Genomic DNA, 23,682 nt, shown 5'->3' with positions numbered 1-23,682 from the left:
TTAACTGGCATGACAGGGTCAAATGGCCCTCCTTATACTGGCAGATGAGTAAAGGAGGGGTGAAGGGTTGGACAGCAGAAACTGAAGATGGGAGATGCTCCTAAAGAAGGAGGGGGAGTGAGTGATATTTAAACCCCGGAGGTTTTCTCCCGCTCCTCATATGTTTCTCGGCTCTCTGGCTGTCTATCACTATCTCCAGCACTTCATCACTTACAAAGGAAGCTCTCCATAGGTATTCAGGTAAGACAGACAGCTCGGATGAGAGCCTTTCCTTTCTCTTTTGAGTATGAAGCTTATGAATGCTCTTCTGGATTGGACTATCGACTGATTGCTTTCTTTAGTCATCTTCAAATAACTGTATGTAGGCCTATTCTGGAAGCCTTTTGGTAGCCTTGATAGGTGAACTAAACTATAAAAATGGATGCTGCATAAAGAAATGTAAAATTTTTAAATCTTGACTTTAAAAATGAGTCAAATTCCTGGTACGTATTTGTTTTTAGCTTTCAAATGTTACTGTGCTGATGAATATCAGGTGTATTCATTGACATTACTTTCATCCAAAGTGACTTACAAAGTGGTGGTGATGGCGCAGTGGATAAGACACCTGCCTTGGTGTGAGAGACCCGGGTTCGAATCCACTGTGACACACCATTGTGTTCATGAGCAAGACACTTAACTCCTAGTTGCTCCAGAGGCGTTGACCTCTGACATATATAGCAATTGTAAGTCGCTTTGGATAAAAGTGTAGGCTAAATGAATAAATGTAAATGTAAATGTATAGCCTACATATTTTATCAGCATGTGTGTTCGCTGGGTTCGAACCCATGACCTTTTGCGCTGCTAATGCAATGCTCTATCACTGAGCTATACAGGAACGCAATTATTGGACCAGGTCCATGACCACCATAGATATTGAGTGCGTTCACAATTATGGTTATACTGATAACATCATGTAAATGCATAAAAGGTTTTTTATAGTAAAGCCTATAAATGGCTTAAGCAACATCAGCACGGGTCATTTTTTCTCAGTACACCGATTTTGTGGGTAAACATCTTAACTGGCTTTCTTGCAATTTTGTTCATGTACGCATGCATGTCTCCGCGTGTAAAAGATAAACGTCACAAACGGAAAATAGCGCATAAAAGTCTGCTCTCGACTCGAAACTGCGAAATAAAAAGCTCATGTTACAGGTTCTGCATACATGAAAAGAGATACAACAGTATAGCTTGAGACAGACTTCCCGCCGGCTTTTTGAATGACTAGACGTAGGTGACGTCAATGCCTGTGAGAAACCTGACAAATCTCCAAATCCCTTGTAAACGCAGTTTTCTGCATAGCCGGTTTATTGATTTGCAAGTAAACGGATAAAAACCGGTTTCTATAATAAGCATATTTTTAAAAGTTATCTGCTTATTCGGTGCATGTAAACACATTTATTGAGGAAGACACAGCCTACCCCAAAATTCAGATTAGTGGTCGTCCTATTTAATATAATATATTTGGTCCTCACCAGTGGCGGCCGGTGACGTCTTTTTTGCGAGGGCGCTTGATGCGAAGTTTGTCACAACACGTATGTAGCCCGTCATGTGTGTGGTTCCTTTTTCAAAATATGTGTTGTGCGCATCGAGTCTTGTCAGATGCGTCTAAAAGATTTATGATAAAGGAGACGCTCGTGTTTGCCGGATGCTCGCATAATCTCATGCATAATCAGAGTTTGGTGTTAAGTGAGTGTTTTGCGTGTATTTTATGAACGTGAGCGTCTCTTTTATCATAAACGGTTTTGACAACGTGATGCATATGGTTTACATGATGCAACAAACAGATATTTTGAAAACGCAAGCAACACACGTGACACTCCGAACACTTATTTTGAATTAGCACCCCTCGGATGAGCAGTCCCGAGCGGCCACTGGTCCTCACCAATCTTGAATGATGTAGGTGCATCTGAATTTGAGTAATAGGTTTCCTATTGACCTCATTGGGCCTACATCACCCAATGGGTTATTATTACAATAAAAAGCATTTGTAGTGCTTATTTATCACTCCTTTGTACGTCAAAGGGTGGTCAGTTTTCTCACTGTCACTAAGTCACTTGGTATTATGTTACTTATCTCGTCTTGTTTGTTTGTTTGTTTGTTGTGAGTTTCTGTTCTGTCAATGTGAATTGATTTCTTCTGTCTTCTTCAAGAATATGTGCCATAATTTTACACATTTGTTTTTGTGTTTGTTCATAGATTATTTTCAAGTGCCTGTGTTTTCTAAAACTGCTATTTTTCTAATACCCATCCGATGAAAGCTTTTCATTGCTATACCTTAAACCTGTGTTTTGTAGTTCGAGTCCATTATGTAATGTTGTTCAGTGGTTTTAGTAACTTGAGGGCCAGTCATACAGGTATTCGATCTCAATTTCACCATTTGAGCTACTCTTATGTTCACTAATTAGTTAAATTAGTTGGTGTAGTACTACAAATAACTACTTGAAGGAAACAGTACCCTGGCCCCAATACCTTCATTCATTCATATTATTCTGATTCAGTATACATGTGCTGCAGAAATCCAAGCCGAAGTAAAATTTCTTTCACTTAACTTTGACCTCTACACTTAAAATTGAACTTTTTTTTGGCATAATTTCAGGTTTGTGCATATATGTATGCGTTTCATCATGCATGAGTCTCGGATTACTCGCAATACTTTTCTCTGGGGAACTTGCCCGTAGTTTTATCTTCATTTTGACAGTTTAATGTTTCACTTGTGGTATCCTGTGAGATGAGGCCGCTGTTACATGATCAACAGGTAGATGGTTTAGCTGTGAGCAGGGAATCAATCTAAAAAGTTGGATGATGCTTCTAATGTCGAAGGCCATCGTATCAATTCAAACACTGGCTGGATTGTTGACAATCTAAATGTGTGTGTTTCTCTCCAAAGTGCCAAATATAAAGTAATCTATATACAAGTGCCGTCCAGTAAAACTAAAGCAAGAAAAGCGACACTTACACAGTTGCACCGTTTAGCGCCCAAGCAGGTAGTAGAGCCTTCATCTCCAAAGTCTTCCTCTTCTTTCACTGCAATCATCAATGACTCTGTCTGTTTTTATACATGCACAGTAGTTTGCTGAACCTGGAGAGAGAAGATCCAAGATGCCACGGTCAAAGTGTGATATGTAAGAATGTTGCTTTTGGAATGAAACCCCCCCACCCCTAAAATCAACCTAATTTAAGTTAATGACTGAGAGAATATTTGACACATTTGCACACCATTCTCTCGATTCTTATTTACCCAATCCTATGTTTGTGCCAGAATTAATTGAGCTAAAGCTCCGCCCACGCTAGTCATGTGACCGTACATGCAGCTGGGTCTAGCGAGGGGCGCGCCATCTCGTTGCGTCTAACCTTTGACCTTTTTTGAATCACCTCACAGCATGTCCAAAGAGCCCAGCTCCAACTTGGAAAGCGCGATGCAGATGCTGATCAAGACCTTTCATAAGTATTCTGGAAAGGAAGGAGACAAATACACGCTGAGTCGGGGAGAACTAAGGGAACTGCTGACAGAGGAACTGGGAAATTATTTAGGGGTAAGAGAAAGACATAAGACACATTTAGTGCTAAGCTGTGTGCAATGGATGTCTACATATGTTACCATTTTGGACTGGATGATATTTAGAATGGCACTGGATATTAGCACAGGATATGTTACTCTTATCCAGATTTAAACCTCCAATATTAATCTTCGTTAATGTTAGTTAATGCCAATATAAAAATGTATTAGTAACGCTGAAATTATCTAAAAATAACAGATATTGTAGAAGTATTGTTCATTGTTAGTTGATGTTAGCTAATGCATTAACCAATGTTAACAAATACAACTGTATTGGAAAGCGTTACCAAATTATTTAAAGGGGACATATCATGAAAATCTGACTTTTTCCATGTTTAAGTGCTATTATTGGGTCTCCAGTGCTTCTATCAACCTAGTAAATGTGAAAAAGATCAACCCAGTAACTTATTTTTGGTAAACGATTCTCCGCAAGCATGTGAAAAAATAGGTCATTGAAATTTGGCTCCATGTGTGATGTCAGAAGGGGATAATTCCGCCCCTTAATCTGCACCATCCAACCACGGCACTGCCATTTAGTGCAGAGATCAACTCATTTGCATTTAAAAGGACACACCCAAAACAGCAATTTTTTTCTCACACCTACAAAATGGCAATTTTATCATGTTATAATAAATTATCTGTGGGGTATTTGGAGCTAGAACTTCACATATGTAGTCTGGGGTGACCATACGTGCCATTGTTCTCGAACGCGTCCCGGCCAGGATCCCGGGTGCGTCCTCCGGAAGTCGCACCTGTCGACCGCCTACGTCATAGAGGAGTATTATTATTATTAAATAAAAGCAACCATTACATTTTAAGGTAAGAATGAAACTACGATTGTATGTCTTATGTTTTTAACTGAATGGCGTATGCGGTCAACAAACACAACTTCCGGAAGACGCACCGACATCCCGGCCAGGACGCGTCCGGGAAGAATGGCACGCATTCTAACCCTAGTCTGGGGACACCAAAGATTTATTTTACATCTTTTAAAAGTCTTGTGAAATGACCCCTTTAACAAAAAAGGAATAAATATTTTAAAATAAACATTTTGATTTAAAATTACATTAAGTATGTGCACCCCAAGGTTTCCATTAATATAATTAATGTTTTAATGAAATAACATTTATTTTTTTAATGATAGACAGTAATATTACATATTGTTGGGTATAAAATAGATAATAAACACTCTAAAAATCGCTGGGTCACTCTTGACCCCCAATAGGTAAATATTGGACAGAAGAACACATGATAGGTTAAAAACTACCCAACGCTGGGCCGCTGTTATGCAACCATGGGTTAATAATAACCCAGCAGTTGGGTTAAAACAACCCAGCATTGGGTTAAAACAACCCAGCATTGGGTAAATTTCAACCCAGTGGTGTGTTCTGTCCAATATTTAACCAAACATGAGTCAAAAATAACCTAGACATTTTATAGACAAACCTAACAGCTAGGTTAAATGAACCTAGAAAATGTCCATATTTCATCCAACCATGGGATAAAAATCAATAATACATCAATAAAAAAGCAATAATAAAAAACTTAAAATGCACCGTCAAAAAAGGTAAAAAAAATTATCCCAGGCTGTCATTGAGACAGTACCCTTTAAAAAGCTCCTAAAAAAGGTACCTTATTTTCAGTGGGACGGTAACTTTTAAAAAGGTCCAAATATATGTACCATTTAGGTACAGATATAAATCTTTGAGGTACTAGTATGTGTAACTTAAAGGTACCAATATGCACATTTTAGGAACACACAAAAGTGTACATGTAGGTACTGCCCCAGTGACAACCTTTGTACCTTCATGTACCCTTTTTCTAAGAGAGGAATTTATATATAATTTGGTACCAATAAGTAGCTTTGAGGTACTAATATAAACTCTTTAGATACAAAAGTGTAGTTTTTGAAAGGGTACTGTCCCACTGACACCTATAGGATTAATATTTGACCATTTTTTTACAGTGTAGGTTTAAATAAACCCAGTGGTTGTGTTTGTTTATATTCTACCCAACAATCAGTTGAAATGAAAAATGACATTTTTGCGTACTTAGGGAAACTCAAAAATTCAGTTTATTTTAAACATACCTTTAAAAGTCCAACAGTCCCACAATTTGTTTAGAGACATATGCCTACGTGTGAATTTTTGAATGTTTCAACACCTTTGCAAACACCTGCTATCTGGCGTACCTACATCTCAGCCAAAGCCAATGGTGAAAGAACCTGTAACACAAGTTAAGATTTGCATTACACAAAGACCTGCTTGATAACGGATAATTAACAGATTCACAGCGACCCTGCAATTACGTCCTGTGCAAACTGATGTGCATTTAGATTTAATTTGTGGTTTTACCTCTAAAATGCAAATATACACACCCTTTTATTTACATAAACTTATCAATCATTTTACACAAATTTTATGGTGCAATAAACTTTCCACTGCAAGTTATAATTATGTAAAAAAGTTTTTACTTACTGGTGTACAGTGTTGGGGGTAACGCATTACAAGTAACGCGGATTACGTAATAATAGTACTTTTCTGAAGTAACGAGTAAAGTAACGCATTACTTTATAAAATGTACACATTAATATTTGAGTTACATTTTTAAAAAATGCATATAAATACATATTTATAACTAAGAATTGTTGATACATCCCTCTATCATCTGTGTGCGTGCACGTAAGCGCTGGAGCACGCTGCGACGCTTCGATAGCATTTAGCTTAGCCCCATTCATTCAATGGTACCATTTAGAGATAAAGTTAGAAGTGACCAAACACATCAACGTTTTTCCTATTTTAAACGAGTAGTTATACGACCAAGTTTGGTGGTACAAAATAAAACGTAGCGCTTTTCTAAGCGGATTTAAAAGAGGAACTATATTTTATGGCGTAATAGCACTTTTGGGAGTACTTCGACTCGCCTGAAAAGTCCGCTCCCCTTCTCCCTCTCATAATGGGTAAAGTACTCCCAAAAGTGCTATTACGCCATAAAATGTAGCTCCTCTTTTAAATCTGCTTAGAAAAGCGCTACGTTTTATTTTGTACCACCAAACTTGCTCGTATAACTACTCGTCTTAAATAGGAAAAACGTTGATGTGTTTGGTCACTTCTAACTTTATCTCTAAATGGTACCATTGAATGAATGGGGCTAAGCTAAATGCTATCGAAGCGTCGCAGCGTGCTCCAGCGCTTACGTGCACGCACACAGATGATAGAGGGATGTATCAACAATTCTTAGTTAAGGTAATAACATATTTTAATATTGAAAATGAGTAGACTATTCCTTTAAATCAATTTAAAAATAAAATAATGTACTGAATTAAACTGAACATATTAACATAGAATTACGCACTCTGTGCGCCTGAGTGGGAACAGTTTGAGTCAGAAACGGAGATTGACATTTTTGCGATCATAAAAAACACCTGCAAGGCCTGAAAAAGATCAAGCCTCAGCCAAGTAAGAAAAAGTAACGCAAAAGTAACATATTTACTAAGTAACGCAATTAGTTACTTTTTTAGGGAGTAACTTAATATTGTAATGCATTACTTTTAAAAGTAACTTTCCCCAACACTGGTGGTGTATTTCCAAACACCCGTGACTTTAGCTGCGTCCGAAACCGCATACTGTATAGTAGGTACTGAATTAGATGAAGTACCTACTTACTTAGCGTTAAAACAGTAGGTACTGTATAGTATGAATCCTGGTAGTATGAATGAGATTCGGACGTACTACATCCGCCATGTTGTTACATCACGTGACATACGTCGTCATCACGTCGTGTCATTTCAGCGCGAAAACAGCGGCGTGCCTCTTCTTCTTCGTTGGATAACTCCTCAGCCGTTTCTCAATGTCAAGGATACTTCCTTGCCAGGACTAATCCTTACAAGTCACTTCCTTCAGAGGCTAGGCGAGGCTCCTTTTAAGCATTCGGAGAACACGTTAAATGGAACAGGCTAGCAAGTGCACGTCATTACGTCATTGCGTGATGGACAGGTGTGCTTTCGGTGCTGCGCGCATAGGATTGTGGGTGATTTCAGGGCGTGAAGAGCGCGAAGGATACAAATTTGCATCCGTTCCTGTATATGGGATATTTCTCGAACGAAGGACTCAGTCCTTGGCTGAAATTTCGAGGATCCTCGACATTGGAACAGTCCTTCGACGGACGTCGATGACGTAGCATCCTCGAAATTCTAGCTTCCGAGGATCCTTCCTTGACATTGGGAAACGGCTCTCGTCCGGGGCATCATGGGATAGTAAAGCGTCCATCGTATGCACACTGCAAAATCTAACCGGAAGTAGTAGGTCATCCGGGTACTTTTCGCATACTGTTTTTCGAATACTATGTATTCGGACATACTACTCGCCTCGCCTACTGCTTTTCGCGTACTATATAGTACGTAGTAGGCGGTTTCGGACGCAGCACTAGTCTTTCGAACAAGTTCTGGTCATTCCTTCTTATATGTCTATATGACTTTGATGTGTATAGAAAAACTTTTAATGGTCTGACACAGAGATGAACAAATGATTTCATTGTCATCCATCTCAGAACGCTCAAGATAAAGACGCGGTGGAGCGAGTAATGAATGACCTGGATGCCAATAATGATGGCGAGGTGGACTTCACCGAATTCATCATCCTCATGGGCGCACTGACCGTGGCCTGCAACGACTTCTTCCTTGACAGCCCGGCGCCCAAAAAGCCAGATAGCAAGGGCGACGGAGCTACAGAGGAAAAGAAAGAATAATGAGAGCCTACGAAACAAGAAAAGTATTAGTGCGTTGCATGAGTGAGATTCTAGTTTCCTTCATTTCTTTTATCGGGACTGACAAACCTAGTTCCTGAAGGAGATTTGCTTTTATAATTCAACACATGCTGTTCGTTACTTTCAATAAAAAACTGTCAAACCCCAAAAGGCTTCTTGGGGTCTGTGGGAAAACACACAGATGTAGTGCCAGGAGCTGGTTTGTCTAACGTTAAGCTTTTTTAATGGAAGATGTATATGAATGGATGGATTCCATTTTAATGATGTGGGTACGTATAGAGCTATACAAGTTTATATGTGCAATAAATGGCTCTATTTTTGGGATCTCATGGGAATTCATACATATTTAAAACATAACTAACTCCGCCCTTAAACTCAACGTCACTGGAAAAAAGCAAATCACAAACATGCAAATTTGGTTGTACAAATTCATACAAATAAGCCACTTTGTAAAATACATAAGAATTCCCATGAGATGTGTTGGTACGTCAAAGCCTAACAATCGTATATGTGAAGGAAAAGTGTGCTATGGACAGTACTGAAGAATCACCTCATAAACAGATGTTATGGTATTTTACATAATTTATTTATGAAATTATGCATTATTACATCCATTTCGAGGTTAGCGTAAATTGTTAACAGTGTTTATAGACAGTTACATCTGAAATGATTCAGTGTTGAACTTGGTTTGTCTCTTTCTTTGCCTATTTTTATTTAATAATCAATATATATTCCTATTTATAATAAACATGCAATTGACCCCCCCCCCATAAATTCATCTGATATTTTTGTCATTTCACAACCATTGGAAATGTTTTCATTACGCCACATTTTATTGCTATCACTCTGCTTTGCCTAAATTATTTATTTGAATAACTATTACAGTATGTCATTTAAAGATGATTTATTATTTAACTGTATTATTGCTGAAGTAAATTTATCCTTTTTGATCAGGTTTATTTCACATTTAATATATTGCACATTTACTTCTTGTGTCTGGGAACAATGTTGTGTTGTCTTTGCAGAAACTCAGCAGATAGTCTGATAAACTTTGTTTACTCCGTTGGTAAAGTAGTAAAATCATTTTACAACGTTTGCCTGGTTATTATGGGGATTCCCAGTAGATGTGTGTAAATATTACAAAGATGCCTGTGTGAGCACATCCTGGACTTACTTCCGGATGAACCTGTCTGACCCGATCTATTGCTTTCTTTGTTTACTTTCAGCAAAGGACAATAATATAATCACAGACGATTATGTTAGAACAGGACTGAAAGTGATAGCCTTGCTTAGGTATAAACAAAATTAGGTTAGGCAAGTCGTTTTAGTATATACAGTACTGTAGCTAGACATCAACAACCCTGAGTTTTATTCCAAGCAAACACTTGAATGGAAAAAGACAGACATTTTCAAAACGGCTGGACATTTTTTGTTCCTATATATATAGTATTGAATAAGGAATAACATCTGATAGCCATGAGATTAATTACTAAAAGTCAGGTGATTTAATGTATTCGACATATTAGGGCGGGACTTCCATTCCAACATGTGTGCTATGTGTGATACAACAAACAATCTTTAATTATACAACCATGCTAGGAAACATTAATTATTAACTTCAAAGTCAATTTATATTGTGCCTTCATATATACTACTTGCATCTAATTACTTCAGTCCAGATCGAGATGTATAATCAATTATTGATGGTTTCTTTAATTTCTGTAATATAAGCAAATACTGGCTCGTGTTACATAGAGCTGGATCACATGTGGTCTTATTTCACTTTAGCAAAACTACATTCTTAAAAATGAAGGTGCTATAAAAGTGTTCTTCTTTGCCAAAACTGGTTCTTCTATGGGAACATGTTGCACCTTGTTACCTTAAATGACCTCATGCTATTTATTTATATACTGTATCAATGACTGGCAATGACATCATCATCATCATCATCATCAGGAAAATCTGCAGCTGGATTATAAGTATGTTGTGGTTGCTACATGGGTAGAAAGGTTCAAAGGTTTAATGGGTGGAAATGAAACAAATGTTTTTCTCTTTAAAGTGGTTGTAGTGTCTGTGTGCAACAGTCTTCGCTTTGGTTTTGACTCATCAAATCTGACATATGTTTAAATAATTTTACACCACACTACGAAGTAAAATCTAGGAGAGTTTAAACAAAAAAACAGATATTTGTGTTACATAAAGGGACATATCATAAATATCTGACTTTCTGCATGTTTAAGTGCAATAATTGGGTGATTCTCGCGAAATTAGACTTATGAGGTGTCATTAAACATTTAAAAAAAAAGTAAATGCAAAGTAAGAGTATCAAAATAAGAAGCATACAGTTACAAACATCTCTTCACTTACTATTTTGCACATGATTTCAAATGACATCATACAAACCAATTTAGTTTTTTTTTACACATTTAAAAGGAAAATGTTCATTACCGCAACGTGTCCATGACTGGATTTGGGTTCTTTGACATGGAAATATTTATTAAAGAATCTAAAAAATAAAAAGCTTCAGTGCATGTAATACTATAAACATTTACAGTAAAGAAACATGTGGTATTTGGTGATCATTGTAGAGACAATAATAAGGAATATAAATGTGTCCAAGACCAATTTTCTCATCCTCCGCAACAATTTTCAATCATTGTTTAAGCCCTCAATGAACTTACATTTTCAACAACAAAAAAATTAGTTGGAAGGGGCATAACTGACTGTGACACTCAAGATGGCTACCACGTAAGCAGTTCTTATTTTTTCTCTCCAGATAAAAGTTAATAAAATTTTGTTTGTCATAGTACCTAGATAACTTTTTAGTTCTCATTACCGAAACATAAGTTTGTAAATGCATATATTTAATGTAATATCATGTTGCGGTAATGATAATTTTTATAACGATAATCTAAAAAATTTAAATAATTCTATAGGAAATATTTTTTAAATCCTCTAAAAATAATGGTTATAGTGTTCAGACCTTAATCTTATATGTGCAAAAAAATTGGCTTCAAGGGCTTTTTAAAAAATCTGAAGCTGGACACCTTCTAAGTCTGGATTTCGTGAGAATCACCCAATTGGGTCCCCAGTGCTTCTATCAACCTAGAAAATGTGAAAAAGATCAAACCAGTAACTTTTTGGTAAACCATTCTTTGCAAGCATGTGAAAAAATAAGTAATGTCAGAAGGAGAACTGATTATAATAATACCGCTCCATAATCTGCACTATCCAGAGAAAGAGAGAGGAAGAGTTAGAGAAATAATTGACAGCACAATTAAGTTTCATTTTCAACAAACCACCATTATGGTGTTCAGTGTTTGCATTTCATCAGCTCATTTGCATTGTAAAGGACACACCCAAAAACGGCACATTTTTGCTCACACCTACAAAGTAGCAATTTTAATATGTTATAATAAATTATCTGTGGGCTATTTTAAGCTAAAACTTTACATGCGCACTGATTTATTTGCCATCTTAGAAAGTCTTGTGAAATGTCCCCTTTAAGAAAAAAGCATAAAAGAATTTATTATATTAAATATATATATTTATACCACGGGGCTTTTGAATACTTTATACTTTACTTATCCATGGGTTTTGATTATTTTTCGATAAACGCACACCTGGCCTGTCAAATGTCTTAAAAATAGGCAACAGAGTGATGTTTGTGGTAAAGTGGTATAAGAGGAATAATTGACTTCGGTCCTTTGAATTATTTGAAAATAATGCACACCCGCGGTGTAACCTTGGGTGTGCATTATTTTCTTATAATTCAACGGCTCGTCATTAATTATTCCTTATATATATATATATATATGTTAATAATATTAACTATGCAGATTTTTCTGATCGCACTGTAATGACATGGACCATCAGATCTTACACAAACTATTGTCAACTGTCCAAGTCTGTGTGACACTGCACACTGTCCATACAGAGGCCCCACAAAAATGTCAAAATTCACAAAAAACTATTTGATTTCTGGTAAACAACAGTGCTGACCATTGCACAGTAACTGGAAATATCTACGAAGGCCTCTGCGAATCTTTGTATGAATGTGAACCATATTGGTCTGGAATGACTCATTTGCTACACATCAAAGCCACACAGGACCCTGTGGTTAGCTGGTTCAACTCAGCAAATCATTCAAGGCATTTTTCCTCTGTGACCAGGAATGAATGCCAGCGCAACCACAAAAGACTTCCATATGTTTTGTCAAGCCTTATAATAAATTTTAAGTTGTGAAGGCTTGCACCTATTAACGTGGCTCTAAAATGTATTTGGAAACCTAAACTTATATGTGAATGTTTAAAATATTTAAAAAATAAAGGTCCGTAGTCTGTAAATATGCAACACTAGACCAGGCTTTTCACAGTAAAACCCAATCAATTGCTACTCAAAACCAGCCCAAAACTATAGCCTAATCACATTGCGAGAGTGGTTCTCCGGTAAAAATCTGTAAAATGTGCATTTTTGCAGTGTTAATCTGCTATACGTTTCATTCCCAGGGCTAAATATCACATTATTGGGATCACTTAACCACATAAGTGGCCACACTTAAAACAGCCTAATTCTGCAAGAAAACCTGGCAACCCTGCACTAGACTACATTTCTTAGACTTTTTGGTAAACTAACCAGATAACTAAAGAAAATGTTAATATTATTTATTGCTCGTTTATTTATATGTAATTATTTATTAACATCATTCCTTTAATTCTTCATGGCACTCTCCATGTAGAAATTCTTCACACAATCATTAAACGTCATTAAGTTAATACACCCACAATCCAATCATAGTAAATTTGTCGACGTATTGTCTATTATCACAAAACAAACAGAATCAAGCACTCTGACAGCCTGTTGTGGCAGCTTTGATGTGGTGGTGTCACCTAACCGGGCCCGTTTGGTAACCGTAGTGCTCCCTGTCACCGTTATCTGGGCTGTCTGGAGCATCCGTGACAGACAGCCCAGCTCACGAGCAACTGAATGCTCTTAACGCTCACCGTCTCTTTCCAAATCATCAGACATCCACCCTGTGGTCATCATCTCTTTACAGGATAACACAATAATATCCACAATAGCTCCCGTATCAAATTTCACACAAGCAGAAAAACACGTTCCACCTGAGCAGACCGAAGTGGAGTCACACACAAGATCCGTCCATGTGTTTACAGACCGGCGGGAAGGGGCGTTTTCAAAGACCTCTGTGAGCCGTGTAAAACATTTGGGGTAAATGTTAAATTCTACACAACGCAGACAAACGTGAGCGTGTCTGAGCAGGTTTAGTGTGGTACAGGTGAGATGCCTGAGATAAGACTTACTATCATGTCTGGAAGTGAATGTGTTTATGTCAAGGGAATGCTTGGGAACGTGTCCAACAACAGGACATCTTCCTCATACTTTTTCTGATGAAAGTCACTTTGTGAGGTGCATCCATTTACTTTCGTTTTAAATGTGTAGATTAAGCATGATAACAAAACAGGAAACGCATACATTTTTTGATAACGGTTAAAAGTAAGTTTGGGGAAATGTTAGGAAATTATGTATTCTGCATAATATGGACATCAGCGAAGCACTGCACATTTTGCATGAATCAACTATAAGAAATATAAGAAATAGGAAAACAAAAACCATTCTCTTTACTAATAAAAAATATTGTTGCATTATTCATAGTTTTTCAGCTTTTTGCATTTCAGTTTAACTTGTAAAAAAGAGTATTATGGGGACAATGGCTTGTTTTATTAATAAGGTGAGTTCCTAAAATTTGGTATATGCTTTGTGGATCTGCTTGGTTCACATCACTCTAAATACGTTAATTTAAAACTCATGACTTTATTTATAAAATATTACCATTTTAATCTTACATTGCTTCTTTATTCTTGCAATGCAATAACCAATTTCAAGTTTATTCTTGAGATATCACCATTTTATTAGAACTTTTGTGTCATTGTCATACTTAAATATAAACAGTTTAATATTAAGTAGTGTAATGAATAAAGTTGCCAGGTAGTGAATGTGCTAGTAAACATACTGTAGAGAATATATACACTCACCTAAAGGATAGTTAGGAACACCATACTAATAGTGTGTTTGACCCCCTTTCGCATTCAGAACTGCCTTAATTCTACGTGGCATTGATTCAACAAGGTGCTGAAAGTATTATTTAGAAATGTTGGCCCATATTGATAGGATAGCATCTTGCAGTTGATGGAGATTTGTGGGATGCACATCCAGGGCACGAAGCTCCCGTTCCCCCACATCCCAAAGATGCTCTATTGGGTTGAGATCTGGTGACTGTGGGGGCTATTTTAATATAGTGAACTCCTTGTCATGTTCAAGAAAACAATTTGAAATGACTCGAGCTTTGTGGCATGGTGCATTATCCTGCTGGAAGTAGCCATCAGAGGATGGGTACATGGTGGTCATAAAGGGATGGACATGGTCAGAAACAATGCTCAGGTGGGCCGTGGCATTTAAACGATGCCCAAGGGGCCTAAAGTGTGCCAAGAAAACATCCCCCACACCGTTACACCACCACCAGCCTGCACAGTGGAAACAAGGCATGATGGATCCATGTTCTCATTCTGTTTACGCCAAATTCTGACTCTACCATCTGAATGTCTCAACAGAAATCGAGACTCATCAGACCAGGAAACATTTTTCCAGTCTTCAACTGTCCAATTTTGGTGAGCTCGTGCAAATTGTAGCCTCTTTTTCATATTTGTAGTGGAGATGAGTGGTACCCGGTGGGGTCTTCTGCTGTTGTAGCCCATCCGCCTCAAGGTTGTGCGTGTTGTGGCTTCACAAATGCTTTGCTGCATACCTCGGTTATAATGAGTGGTTATTTCCGTCAAAGTTGTTCTTCTATCAGCTTGAATCAGTTGGCCCATTCTCCTCTGACCTCTAGCATCAACAAGGCATTTTCACCCACAAGACTGCCGCATACTGGATGTTTTTCCCTTTTCGCACCATTCTTTGTAAACCCTAGAAAAGGTTGAGCGTGAAAATCCCAGTAACTGAGCAGATTGTGAAATACTCAGACGGCCTGTCTGGCACCAACAACCATGCCACGCTCAAAATTGCTTAAATCACCTTTATTTCCCATTCTGGCATTCAGTTTGGAGTTCAGGGGATTGTCTTGACCAGGACCACACCCCTAAATGCATTGAAGCAACTGCCATGTGATTGGTTAATTAGATAATTGCATTAATGAGAAATTGAACAGGTGTTCCTAATAATCCTTTAGGTGAGTGTGTGTTTAATGTCATGACTTTATTCCCATAATTCTCATTAAATTGTGTAAAATCCTGTAAAACTTTTTCTTTTTATATGATGACTTCAATCTCTTTTTTTTAACTTCAATCTCAAGATGTTTTTATTTTAGCTTGGCCCTTACTTTGTGACTTCTAGCTTACTTGTAAAACTTAGTGAAATATTACCAGTATTATTGCTTATGATGTTTCTCATTTGTTTGACGTTTTATTTGAGAGTCACTTTGAATATTTAGAAGTGTCAAATGTGTCATAAAATGCAAATATAAAGTAAATAGTACTTTAGGCATGCATGACTAATTTTCACATACTTGCTTTAGTTTTCGTGGTTTGATTCTTCCTCTCAGTTTCAATGTATAGTATAAATTTGGCATGATTGTGAAAATAACACAATAAAATCAAACAAAAAGGTGGAATCAAAATAAAACCTCTGTATCTTTCTCTCTCTCTCTCTCTCTCTCTCTCTCTCATACATTAGGCACAAGGAGGACGTGCTCTGCTCTTAAACTGGATCACTGCATGCGTCACAAGAGACTTCTTATCAGACTTACCTATCACAATGATAAAGTAAGAAAGGTAAAAAGAGAGGGATCGTAGCGTGCAGACCAAAAAAAGAGGGGGAGGGCCGGTGTCAATTCGCTTCTTTTCCTCTCTGTTAAGTGTCTTTAATACCAGTGAAACGATACCAAGACAACACTTTGCCCATTTTTAGCAGCGTGATTCCCTTCGGCTATGACGTATTGCTGATATTCTACCTTTAAACTTAGGGGCCTTACAGACTTGTGTACATTTGATCCACAAACAGTCATTAACCTTGTCACCTCTCTCACCCCTTCACCTAACTGTGATCTTAACTTGCCTACGATAGCATCCCTGGATTAACAATTCATCTGAATTTAAGGCAGCGCAGACGGCAACTCGATCCATGGCTCAAAATTAACACTAATGGGTCTTGAAAAGGGCCTGAGAACACAGAAATGATTCATGATGACTGCTGGTGAAACGCACACCAGGATGATTCAACGAAATTGTTCATATATAATGATAATGAATGACAGCTGGAATGAAAATCTTTTGAATTTAACTTGATCCTTGTTTTGGACTTAAAGAGCAATTAGGTATACCGTTTTTGTGTATAATGTGACTTTCCAGGTTCATATAATAAATACCAGAATGAATCACAACAGTGCACTTACTTAAGTGTTATTTTTGGGTAGTGTGAAAGTGGCTGGCTTAAGATAGTTGCAGTACATTCATAAAATATATTTTTACTGATGAAATGAATGTTTAATCATTTTAAAAATGACGTCCACCCATGTGACATTTCAATGGCAGTTCTTTGTATGACCACTAGAGGCCGCCAAAAGACTGTACACTACTTAACTGTTTTCCCTCCAGCCTGTTTACTCTGCGATCATATCGAGCAATGTGGTATTTTGTTAGGATTTATGTATTTTTATTTATTAAAAATAGAGGTGAGGATTAAAACTGAAAAGGTTTATTACATAAGATGTGTGTTTTTTACGATATCTCGATTCAGTGGCTGTGTAAGTTAGACGAAGCAGACTCGATTTTATTTTAGAGTCAATGTGATTTTACCGGTTTTCTCCTGGGATCCAAAGCAGATTAACATGCTGATATGCAAACAGTTGTCTCTTACATATAATAACTTAAAAGAGTAAGCCGTCCTAAACCCCTAAAACTACAAATCCACTAATGCATCTGATGAAGTAGCTACAGACATTTGGACGCATCTATAGATGTGTTGGGGGAGGGGTCAATAAAGTGGACTTAGGCATATATAACGGCACATTTCCACCAATACATATATTTAAAAACGACAGAAACACAAATAATTTATCATTTACCAATTTAGAGCATAAATTTGTACAGTAAAAGTAAAATCGTAATGTACAATAAAGTATTTTCCTACCCCGCCTTGGAAGCAGAAGTAGTTCGATCTCGAACAGTCCACATGCTCGTTTCATAGGGGGGTGTATGTGAAACATCTTGGCCTGTTACAAAAAAGTAAAAGGCATTAGACATTAACATTGGTTATATTTACTCACTATGTACACATATTTGTAGATGATCTCTAATATATATAAAACCGTAAACTTTATTTTTAAACGACATACAGCTATTAGCCATACCTCCCCTATTTTCCTCACATGCCCTGTGCGAGTAGACTCCGGCTGTCCCTCTTTGTCCGGCAACGAGTAGGCCGTAATTAACATGGCCAATTTCGCGTTTGGGGATAAATATTAAATCGTAAGTCTATCTGACATTGATTGTTTGTCATATGAGGGTTGCCATCCATGTCTTGATGCAACAGTCAGTTGTATATGAATGAGCTGTGTGAGCAACGTTTCGCATTTGTACCTTGCTTGCTGATGGCTAATCGGCTAACGGTAGCTATGTAGCGCATTCAAATCACGTTTGAATTAAATTACCGATGAATTTGCGCTCAACGCGCGATTTGCGTTTACGTTACGTGTTCCGATCATTTGGACTGTCCAAAATGGAGATCGGTGCCTTGTGGGTTTGCATCTAAATGTCACTGGGACAGCGATCCAGGTAGAGACACATCTGTATGTGATCACATTGCAGACAGGCAGATGTGCAATCACATTCAGTATATTTGAATCACATACGTTCCTATAACGTTAATTTTGCGTTATCTGATACTAAATCGCCTGGTGTACGTGCTTGCAAAAATTTGACGTTACGTTTTCAGACTTAGCTGTGATGCTTAAGCAAATCACATTGCTATTTGGGTGTGCGTGCGTGTAAACGCGCAGAATATGACGAATATGATTTAGGACCCTTATGCATTATTTAGACATGTTATTAAGTAGGTGCCTGTGCTCATTGGCCTATTGTAAAACTTAAAGTGCTGATTCTGGGGCGGCGGGGTGATACTCGTTGGACCCGAGGAGGTATTTGTCAAATAAACTAATTTCTGTAAATGAACGGTGGTATGGCACCGCATCGACACTCATTTTAATGGCGGGACAGCAGGCGGGACAGACTCAAGGAAAACGAGGCAAAGGTAGGAAACTGTCAATCAGCGCATCTCTGTGTCCGAGCGGGAATCCACACAGCTCTGGCTGCAAATCTCCCTTTCCCTGTCCGCATATGCCTACATGTACCGGTGGCCTTGTTTTTCGTGGGGAACTGTTTTTTTTTTGGGTAGCTTTGTGTCAACCGTGCATCACCTGTCTCTTTACCTGGCGTGTTCGTTTGTTTTTTACACACTGCATCAACTCTTTTCCTACTTGTTATTTGCCCTAAAGCAAGCATCTATCCTGGGTGTAGGGTTTGGGATCTCTCTTGGGTTTTGTAAAAGCCTGCTGCTTTAATTTCAGATTTTGTCTTCAGCTTTTTGCTATATTGTTAAGTAATGTGTAGTTCATGACAGACACTTTATTAATCCCATGTAGGCAAATTGGTTTGCAGAAGCAGCCAAACTAACATGCAATGCAAAAACATACAGTACTGTATTACAGTAGTCAGTACGTAATCTATATAATACCATCACCAAAAATGTCTGTCTGAGAATTTGATAAGATTTGTCTCTTTTGTGGGTATTTTGGTAGCAATAGTTAATAGAGACTATATTGAATAGCTCCTTTAAATAAACCAAATATTTTGTTTTTGACAAAAAAAGTGAATTTATAGTGGTTTAGTGCTTTTTTTCATTAGGGATTGATATTTACTAAAATTGCGTATGGTAATTTTAAAGCAAGTAACTAGAAATGAGATTTGTCATGTGCATGTTTTTGCCCATCTCCCATTTCTTTCTCTATATAGGTTCCCAGATGAAGAGTCCAGAGAAAAAGAAGAGGAAATCTAACGCTCAGGTTAATATCTCAATATTTTATTAACTGTGTTACAAAAACAATGTTTACTCTTTCTCTGTGTTACCTGGTCTGTGCATTTTTATTTTTCAGTAAAGGGTTATATTGTTTTATTTGTCCGAATTTTTTGACAGCTTCTTGTGTGCCAAACATGTAATCTCTCAGACTTTTGCTCACAAATACATGTATTTCTAAATCTAGGTAACACTGAGTAAGAGTAAATACTGTGGATTTACATGTACTGTTGACATTTGAGCAATAATTTACACTTTGACAAAGTTACATCTTGATACTTGTCATTTAAAGGGACAGTACACCCAGGCTCAGTCACCATTTACTTGCATTGCATTTCGTCAAACAATAATAGTGAGAGGTGCCTGAGACTTTCATTCACTAACATTCTAAATAACTAGAAATTATGACAGCATTTTAATTTTTTACTATTCCTTTGAAACTTTATTTGTAGATTAAAGGGATAGTTAACCCCAAAATTATCTTTTTTGAACATATTTTGAGAAATGATAGTAAGCACACAAGTAAGTTGTAACTTTGACAAAACACACTTGTAGCCAACCAGCAGTAAGGAGCGTGTCTACTAACTGACATTGTTGCCTGGGTTGCGTATATGTGGGGCAGGTCTATCAAAAGAAGGTCCAGATTCTATTGGGTTAGGGGCGTGTTTGTTAAGGTGATTTCAAATATCAACATTGGTTTTCAGAAATCATGCACCCCACCTTTAAGCTACATTTTTATAAACTTGCAGTGTACACTATATTATCCAAGCTCACGACATCCCGTACATGGGTCATGGAAATTCAGCTTTTTAGTCAGTGAAAGTCAGGGATTTCGACATTTGATTATCGTCAACTGTGTGCTTACTATTATTTATCAAAATATCTTCATCATCATTAATCATAATACTTCCATAATATTTGTTTTCCTACTATGGAAGTCAATGGTTACAATCAGCTTTGTGCTTACCATCATTTCTCAAAATATCTTCTTTTGTGTTCATTAGAAAAAACATGAGGATGAGAACATTTATGACAGAATATTCATTTTTTGTGTTATTTTTAACAACAACCTTACATCACCTTATTTCTAACACATTGTGTTTTCTTCTTAGGGGGCAGCGTTTTCCCACCTCTCTGAGTTCGCACCCCCTCCCACTCCGATGGTGGATCACCTGGTGGCCTCTAACCCTTTCGACGATGACTTTGGTCCTCCGTCACGACCCACTGGTGGGGGAGGTCCAGGTGGTGCCCCATTTATGTCCAGCCCAGGGGCCGGTGGAGGAGGCTACGGCGGGCCTGGACGAATGGCAGGAGGTATGGGATTCATGGGCGGCCCCGGAGGACCTGGAGGTGGACAGCCTGGAAGAAGACCCCCTTTTGGTCCCCCGGCACCAAACGCTGGACCACACCCCCATCTTGGCTTTGGCGGCATGCCAGGCTTCGGAGGTGGTGGAGGCGGAGGAGGTGGTGGAGGAGGTTTTCCACCTGGTGGACCATCACAGTTTAACATGCCACCCAATTTTAGCCCTCCTATGCACCCTGGGCAGGGCTTCAACCCAATGTTGTCACCTGGAGCAATGGGAGGTGGACCAGGAGGCGGAGGAGGTCCGCCTCATCCTCGGTTCGGGATGCCTCAGCAACAGCCTCCACATGGACAGGGAGGTCATCCATTTAACAGCCCACCCTTACCTGGAGGCCCTGGACCTCGTGGGCCCCCTCATGGCCCCATGAACCCTATGGGGGGTATGGGAGGAGGAATGAACATGATGGGAATGGGTGGTGGAGGTGGCGGGGGTAATATGGTGGGCGGACACCCAGGTATGCCACCACAAGGACAGTTTCCACCTCCACAAGATGGCCCATACCCTGTTTCGAGTCCACCTGTAGGTGATGATGGAAAGAACTTTGTTGGCGGTCCAGGTGGAGGTCCACCCGTCCCCTCCCAACAGCAACCACCTAACCTTAATCCTTCTGGTCCACCATCCAACAATGCGACCCCTGGTCCATCCCCAGCACCTGGACCCCAACAGCCTGGAGGCGGTTTCCATCCAGATGTACCACAACCTAACCCCAATACGCCAGGGCAACCCCAGTCGGCTCCCCAGCCCCCCAATCCCAACTCTTCCCCAACAGGCCCGCTTAACGGTCCACAGCCTCAACAAGCGCCAACTAATCAGCATCCTCCAAACTCCACCGGTGGTCCTGGTTCCAACACGCCATCCAACCAACAGCAACCGACACCACCAAACTCCACCCCAGGGTCTGGACCCTACAACCAGCAGAACAATGCATCCGGAGGTCCAAACCAGCCACCTAACTCCAACCAGAACAACCTTAGCAACAGCAGTGGCGGCAACACCCCGGGTAGTAACCCCAATCCTCCATCCAACTCTAACTCCACACCCAACACCCAGTCCCCACTTCCCAGCGGGCCTGCGCCAACATCTGGCGGCCCAGGCTCCGGTCCTCCAAAGCTGGGTGGAGGCATGGTGTTTCCCTGTGGCCTCTGCATGTCAGAAGTCCACGATGACCAAGAGGCCATCTTATGTGAAGCTTCATGCCAACGCTGGTTTCATAGAGACTGCACGGGCCTGACTGAGCCAGCATATGGGCTGCTAACCAGGGAAAGTGCTGCTGTTTGGGCCTGTGATTTTTGCCTCAAGACAAAAGAGATTCAAGCGGTTTATGTGCGTCAGGGATTGGGGCAGCTTGTGGCTGCAAATGACGGTTAAAGGACTTTGTGGTGGAAAATGTGGGATATTTGATTTATTTCTTGGTGCTTCATGTCTTGTGTTTCACAGTAAGAAATGGAGAAAGTGTAATTGAACTGAATAAACTGAGAACTAGGAGAGCGAAACCAGAACTTCAGACTCTTAATCTGATGCTACATCTTGCATTGTTCTTCACAGACCTCATAAGCACTTTTAGGGCCCCTGTTTTCGAACGAAACACACATACAATCAGTTGTAAAAACTTTGTTGTATATAAAATACTTAAAATTCATAACTCAATTGTTTTTTCAGTTCAAACTCTGCACTCATAGGTCTTCATTTCACCCTGGTGACAAAACAATGGAGAATTACGTTAGCAGTGCAATGGGAAATCTGATATTCGTATTCAGTGGGTATGTACAAGCATTTGTCATGTACCCAAGATCAGCCACAAAAGATCTGCCCAAATGTATTTTTCAAAATCCAACTTATTGATCTGCAAAGCACTGATGCCAACTTGCTACCTCAAAAATTGGACAAATGTCTGGCGAAGAACACTTTAGCATTGACCGATGTTAGCGCAAATGTGTAAGGTCACCACACAACCTCTCCTCTCACTGATCTCCGTTTTAGTACATCCAAAGGAAACCATCAGTTTAGGCATCTCTGGCTCTGGGGGAGAAGATATAAAGACTTGAAGTTAATGAACATTTCACTGCGTCCACCATGAAATACAGGGGAGATGTTTAACAGACGATGAGACGGACATTCTCTTGTCAATAAAATTCCCAATTGTTTTTCTTCATGTACATCTACTCGCTGTTTATTTTTTAAACAAAAGTGGACAATGGAGGCTGGTGGCCTAGCGAATAGTGGTAATCCATAACCATATCAGTGTATGTATGTAGTCTATGGATTGCATGTGAACCAATGCAGTACTTTGTCAGATCTGTTTGAGTTTTTTGATTAAGCTTCACCCTGGGCTATGAAGTAGACCAAATAACTGAACGAAGTCAAATGTTGTCACAGAGTAAGATGTTTGCAATTTCTTTCTTTTTTTTACATTTCTGTCCAAGTTGCCTTTTCTTATGTTACTTTTTAATGTATCTGTGTGTATGCTGTTCAGTGCGCTTGCCCTCCATTTTCTAGCATTTTACATTAATATAGGGGTATGCTGAGTTCAGGCTCTGTACTGAAAAAAGTAAAGTGAATTGTTTTTTACAATTGCTCATCTCTGTGACCTTTTTATTATGTTAAATTTAGGTTTGAAAACATTCACTTGCTTTAAATAGCTCTTTATAATAAAAGAAAACCAGGTCAATATTTGTATATATTATTTATAATACTTGAAAATGCATAAATGCATGTAAAATCTTTAAAAACTCTCAGAATTGGTCTATTTTGTTTTTAGTAATGCTTTTTAAGGTTTTGTTGTAGTATTATACTAATTATATGTTAACACTTTAC

At 38.7% G+C, this 23,682-nt stretch overlaps 2 protein-coding genes and 1 long non-coding RNA gene across 6 annotated transcripts; 2 read left to right on the top strand and 1 right to left on the bottom strand.

Moving 5' to 3' along the window:
* The first annotated feature begins 17 nt into the window (after nucleotides 1-17).
* On the top strand, nucleotides 18-9,345 carry s100s (S100 calcium binding protein S). Of its 2 annotated transcripts, XM_055220916.2 has the most exons (4): nucleotides 18-240; nucleotides 3,106-3,161; nucleotides 3,419-3,572; nucleotides 8,144-9,345. In XM_055220916.2, exons 2-4 carry the CDS (start codon nucleotides 3,139-3,141, stop codon nucleotides 8,339-8,341), a joined length of 375 nt encoding a protein of 124 aa, XP_055076891.2. In that variant the 5' UTR covers nucleotides 18-240; nucleotides 3,106-3,138; the 3' UTR covers nucleotides 8,342-9,345. The 2 variants fall into 2 exon arrangements, with proteins under 2 accessions (XP_055076891.2, XP_073714625.1); XM_073858524.1 differs by lacking the exon at nucleotides 3,106-3,161 and having other exon boundaries at nucleotides 19-240.
* LOC129456097 (uncharacterized) lies at nucleotides 2,996-8,316 on the bottom strand. Its single transcript, XR_008648664.2, has 4 exons — nucleotides 8,186-8,316; nucleotides 5,685-5,819; nucleotides 3,278-3,489; nucleotides 2,996-3,118 (listed from the first exon to the last, which is right to left on the bottom strand). It is a non-coding gene; the product is annotated as an uncharacterized lncRNA (long non-coding RNA).
* Nucleotides 9,346-17,725: 8,380 nt separating the features above from the next.
* On the top strand, nucleotides 17,726-23,439 carry pygo2 (pygopus homolog 2 (Drosophila)). Of its 3 annotated transcripts, none has more exons than XM_073858523.1 (3): nucleotides 17,726-18,207; nucleotides 19,444-19,493; nucleotides 20,617-23,439. In XM_073858523.1, the coding sequence occupies exons 2-3, from the start codon at nucleotides 19,452-19,454 to the stop codon at nucleotides 22,234-22,236; spliced, it is 1,662 nt and encodes a 553-aa protein (XP_073714624.1). In that variant the 5' UTR covers nucleotides 17,726-18,207; nucleotides 19,444-19,451; the 3' UTR covers nucleotides 22,237-23,439. The 3 variants fall into 3 exon arrangements, with proteins under 3 accessions (XP_073714624.1, XP_073714623.1, XP_055076849.1); XM_073858522.1 differs by having other exon boundaries at nucleotides 17,727-17,901; XM_055220874.2 differs by having other exon boundaries at nucleotides 17,733-18,682.
* The last annotated feature ends 243 nt before the right edge of the window (nucleotides 23,440-23,682 follow it).

The sequence above is a fragment of the Misgurnus anguillicaudatus genome, chromosome 20, assembly GCF_027580225.2.
Source record: "Misgurnus anguillicaudatus chromosome 20, ASM2758022v2, whole genome shotgun sequence".
In the NCBI taxonomy this organism is placed as follows: Eukaryota; Metazoa; Chordata; class Actinopteri; order Cypriniformes; family Cobitidae; genus Misgurnus; species Misgurnus anguillicaudatus.
This window is presented reverse-complemented; position numbering and strand designations above follow the sequence as displayed.

Excerpts from the sequence above, each read along its gene's own strand:
- s100s (XM_055220916.2), top strand. The coding sequence starts at position 3,139 with ATGCCACGGTCAAAGTGTGATAT. Across the intron at positions 3,162-3,418 it reads CCACGGTCAAAGTGTGATAT|CATGTCCAAAGAGCCCAGCT; the intron begins GTAAGAATGTTG and ends ATCACCTCACAG. Across the intron at positions 3,573-8,143 it reads AACTGGGAAATTATTTAGGG|AACGCTCAAGATAAAGACGC; the intron begins GTAAGAGAAAGA and ends CATCCATCTCAG.
- pygo2 (XM_055220874.2), top strand. The coding sequence starts at position 18,637 with ATGGCGGGACAGCAGGCGGGACAGACTCAAGGAAAACGAGGCAAAG. Across the intron at positions 18,683-19,443 it reads TCAAGGAAAACGAGGCAAAG|GTTCCCAGATGAAGAGTCCA; the intron begins GTAGGAAACTGT and ends TTCTCTATATAG. Across the intron at positions 19,494-20,616 it reads AGAGGAAATCTAACGCTCAG|GGGGCAGCGTTTTCCCACCT; the intron begins GTTAATATCTCA and ends TTTTCTTCTTAG.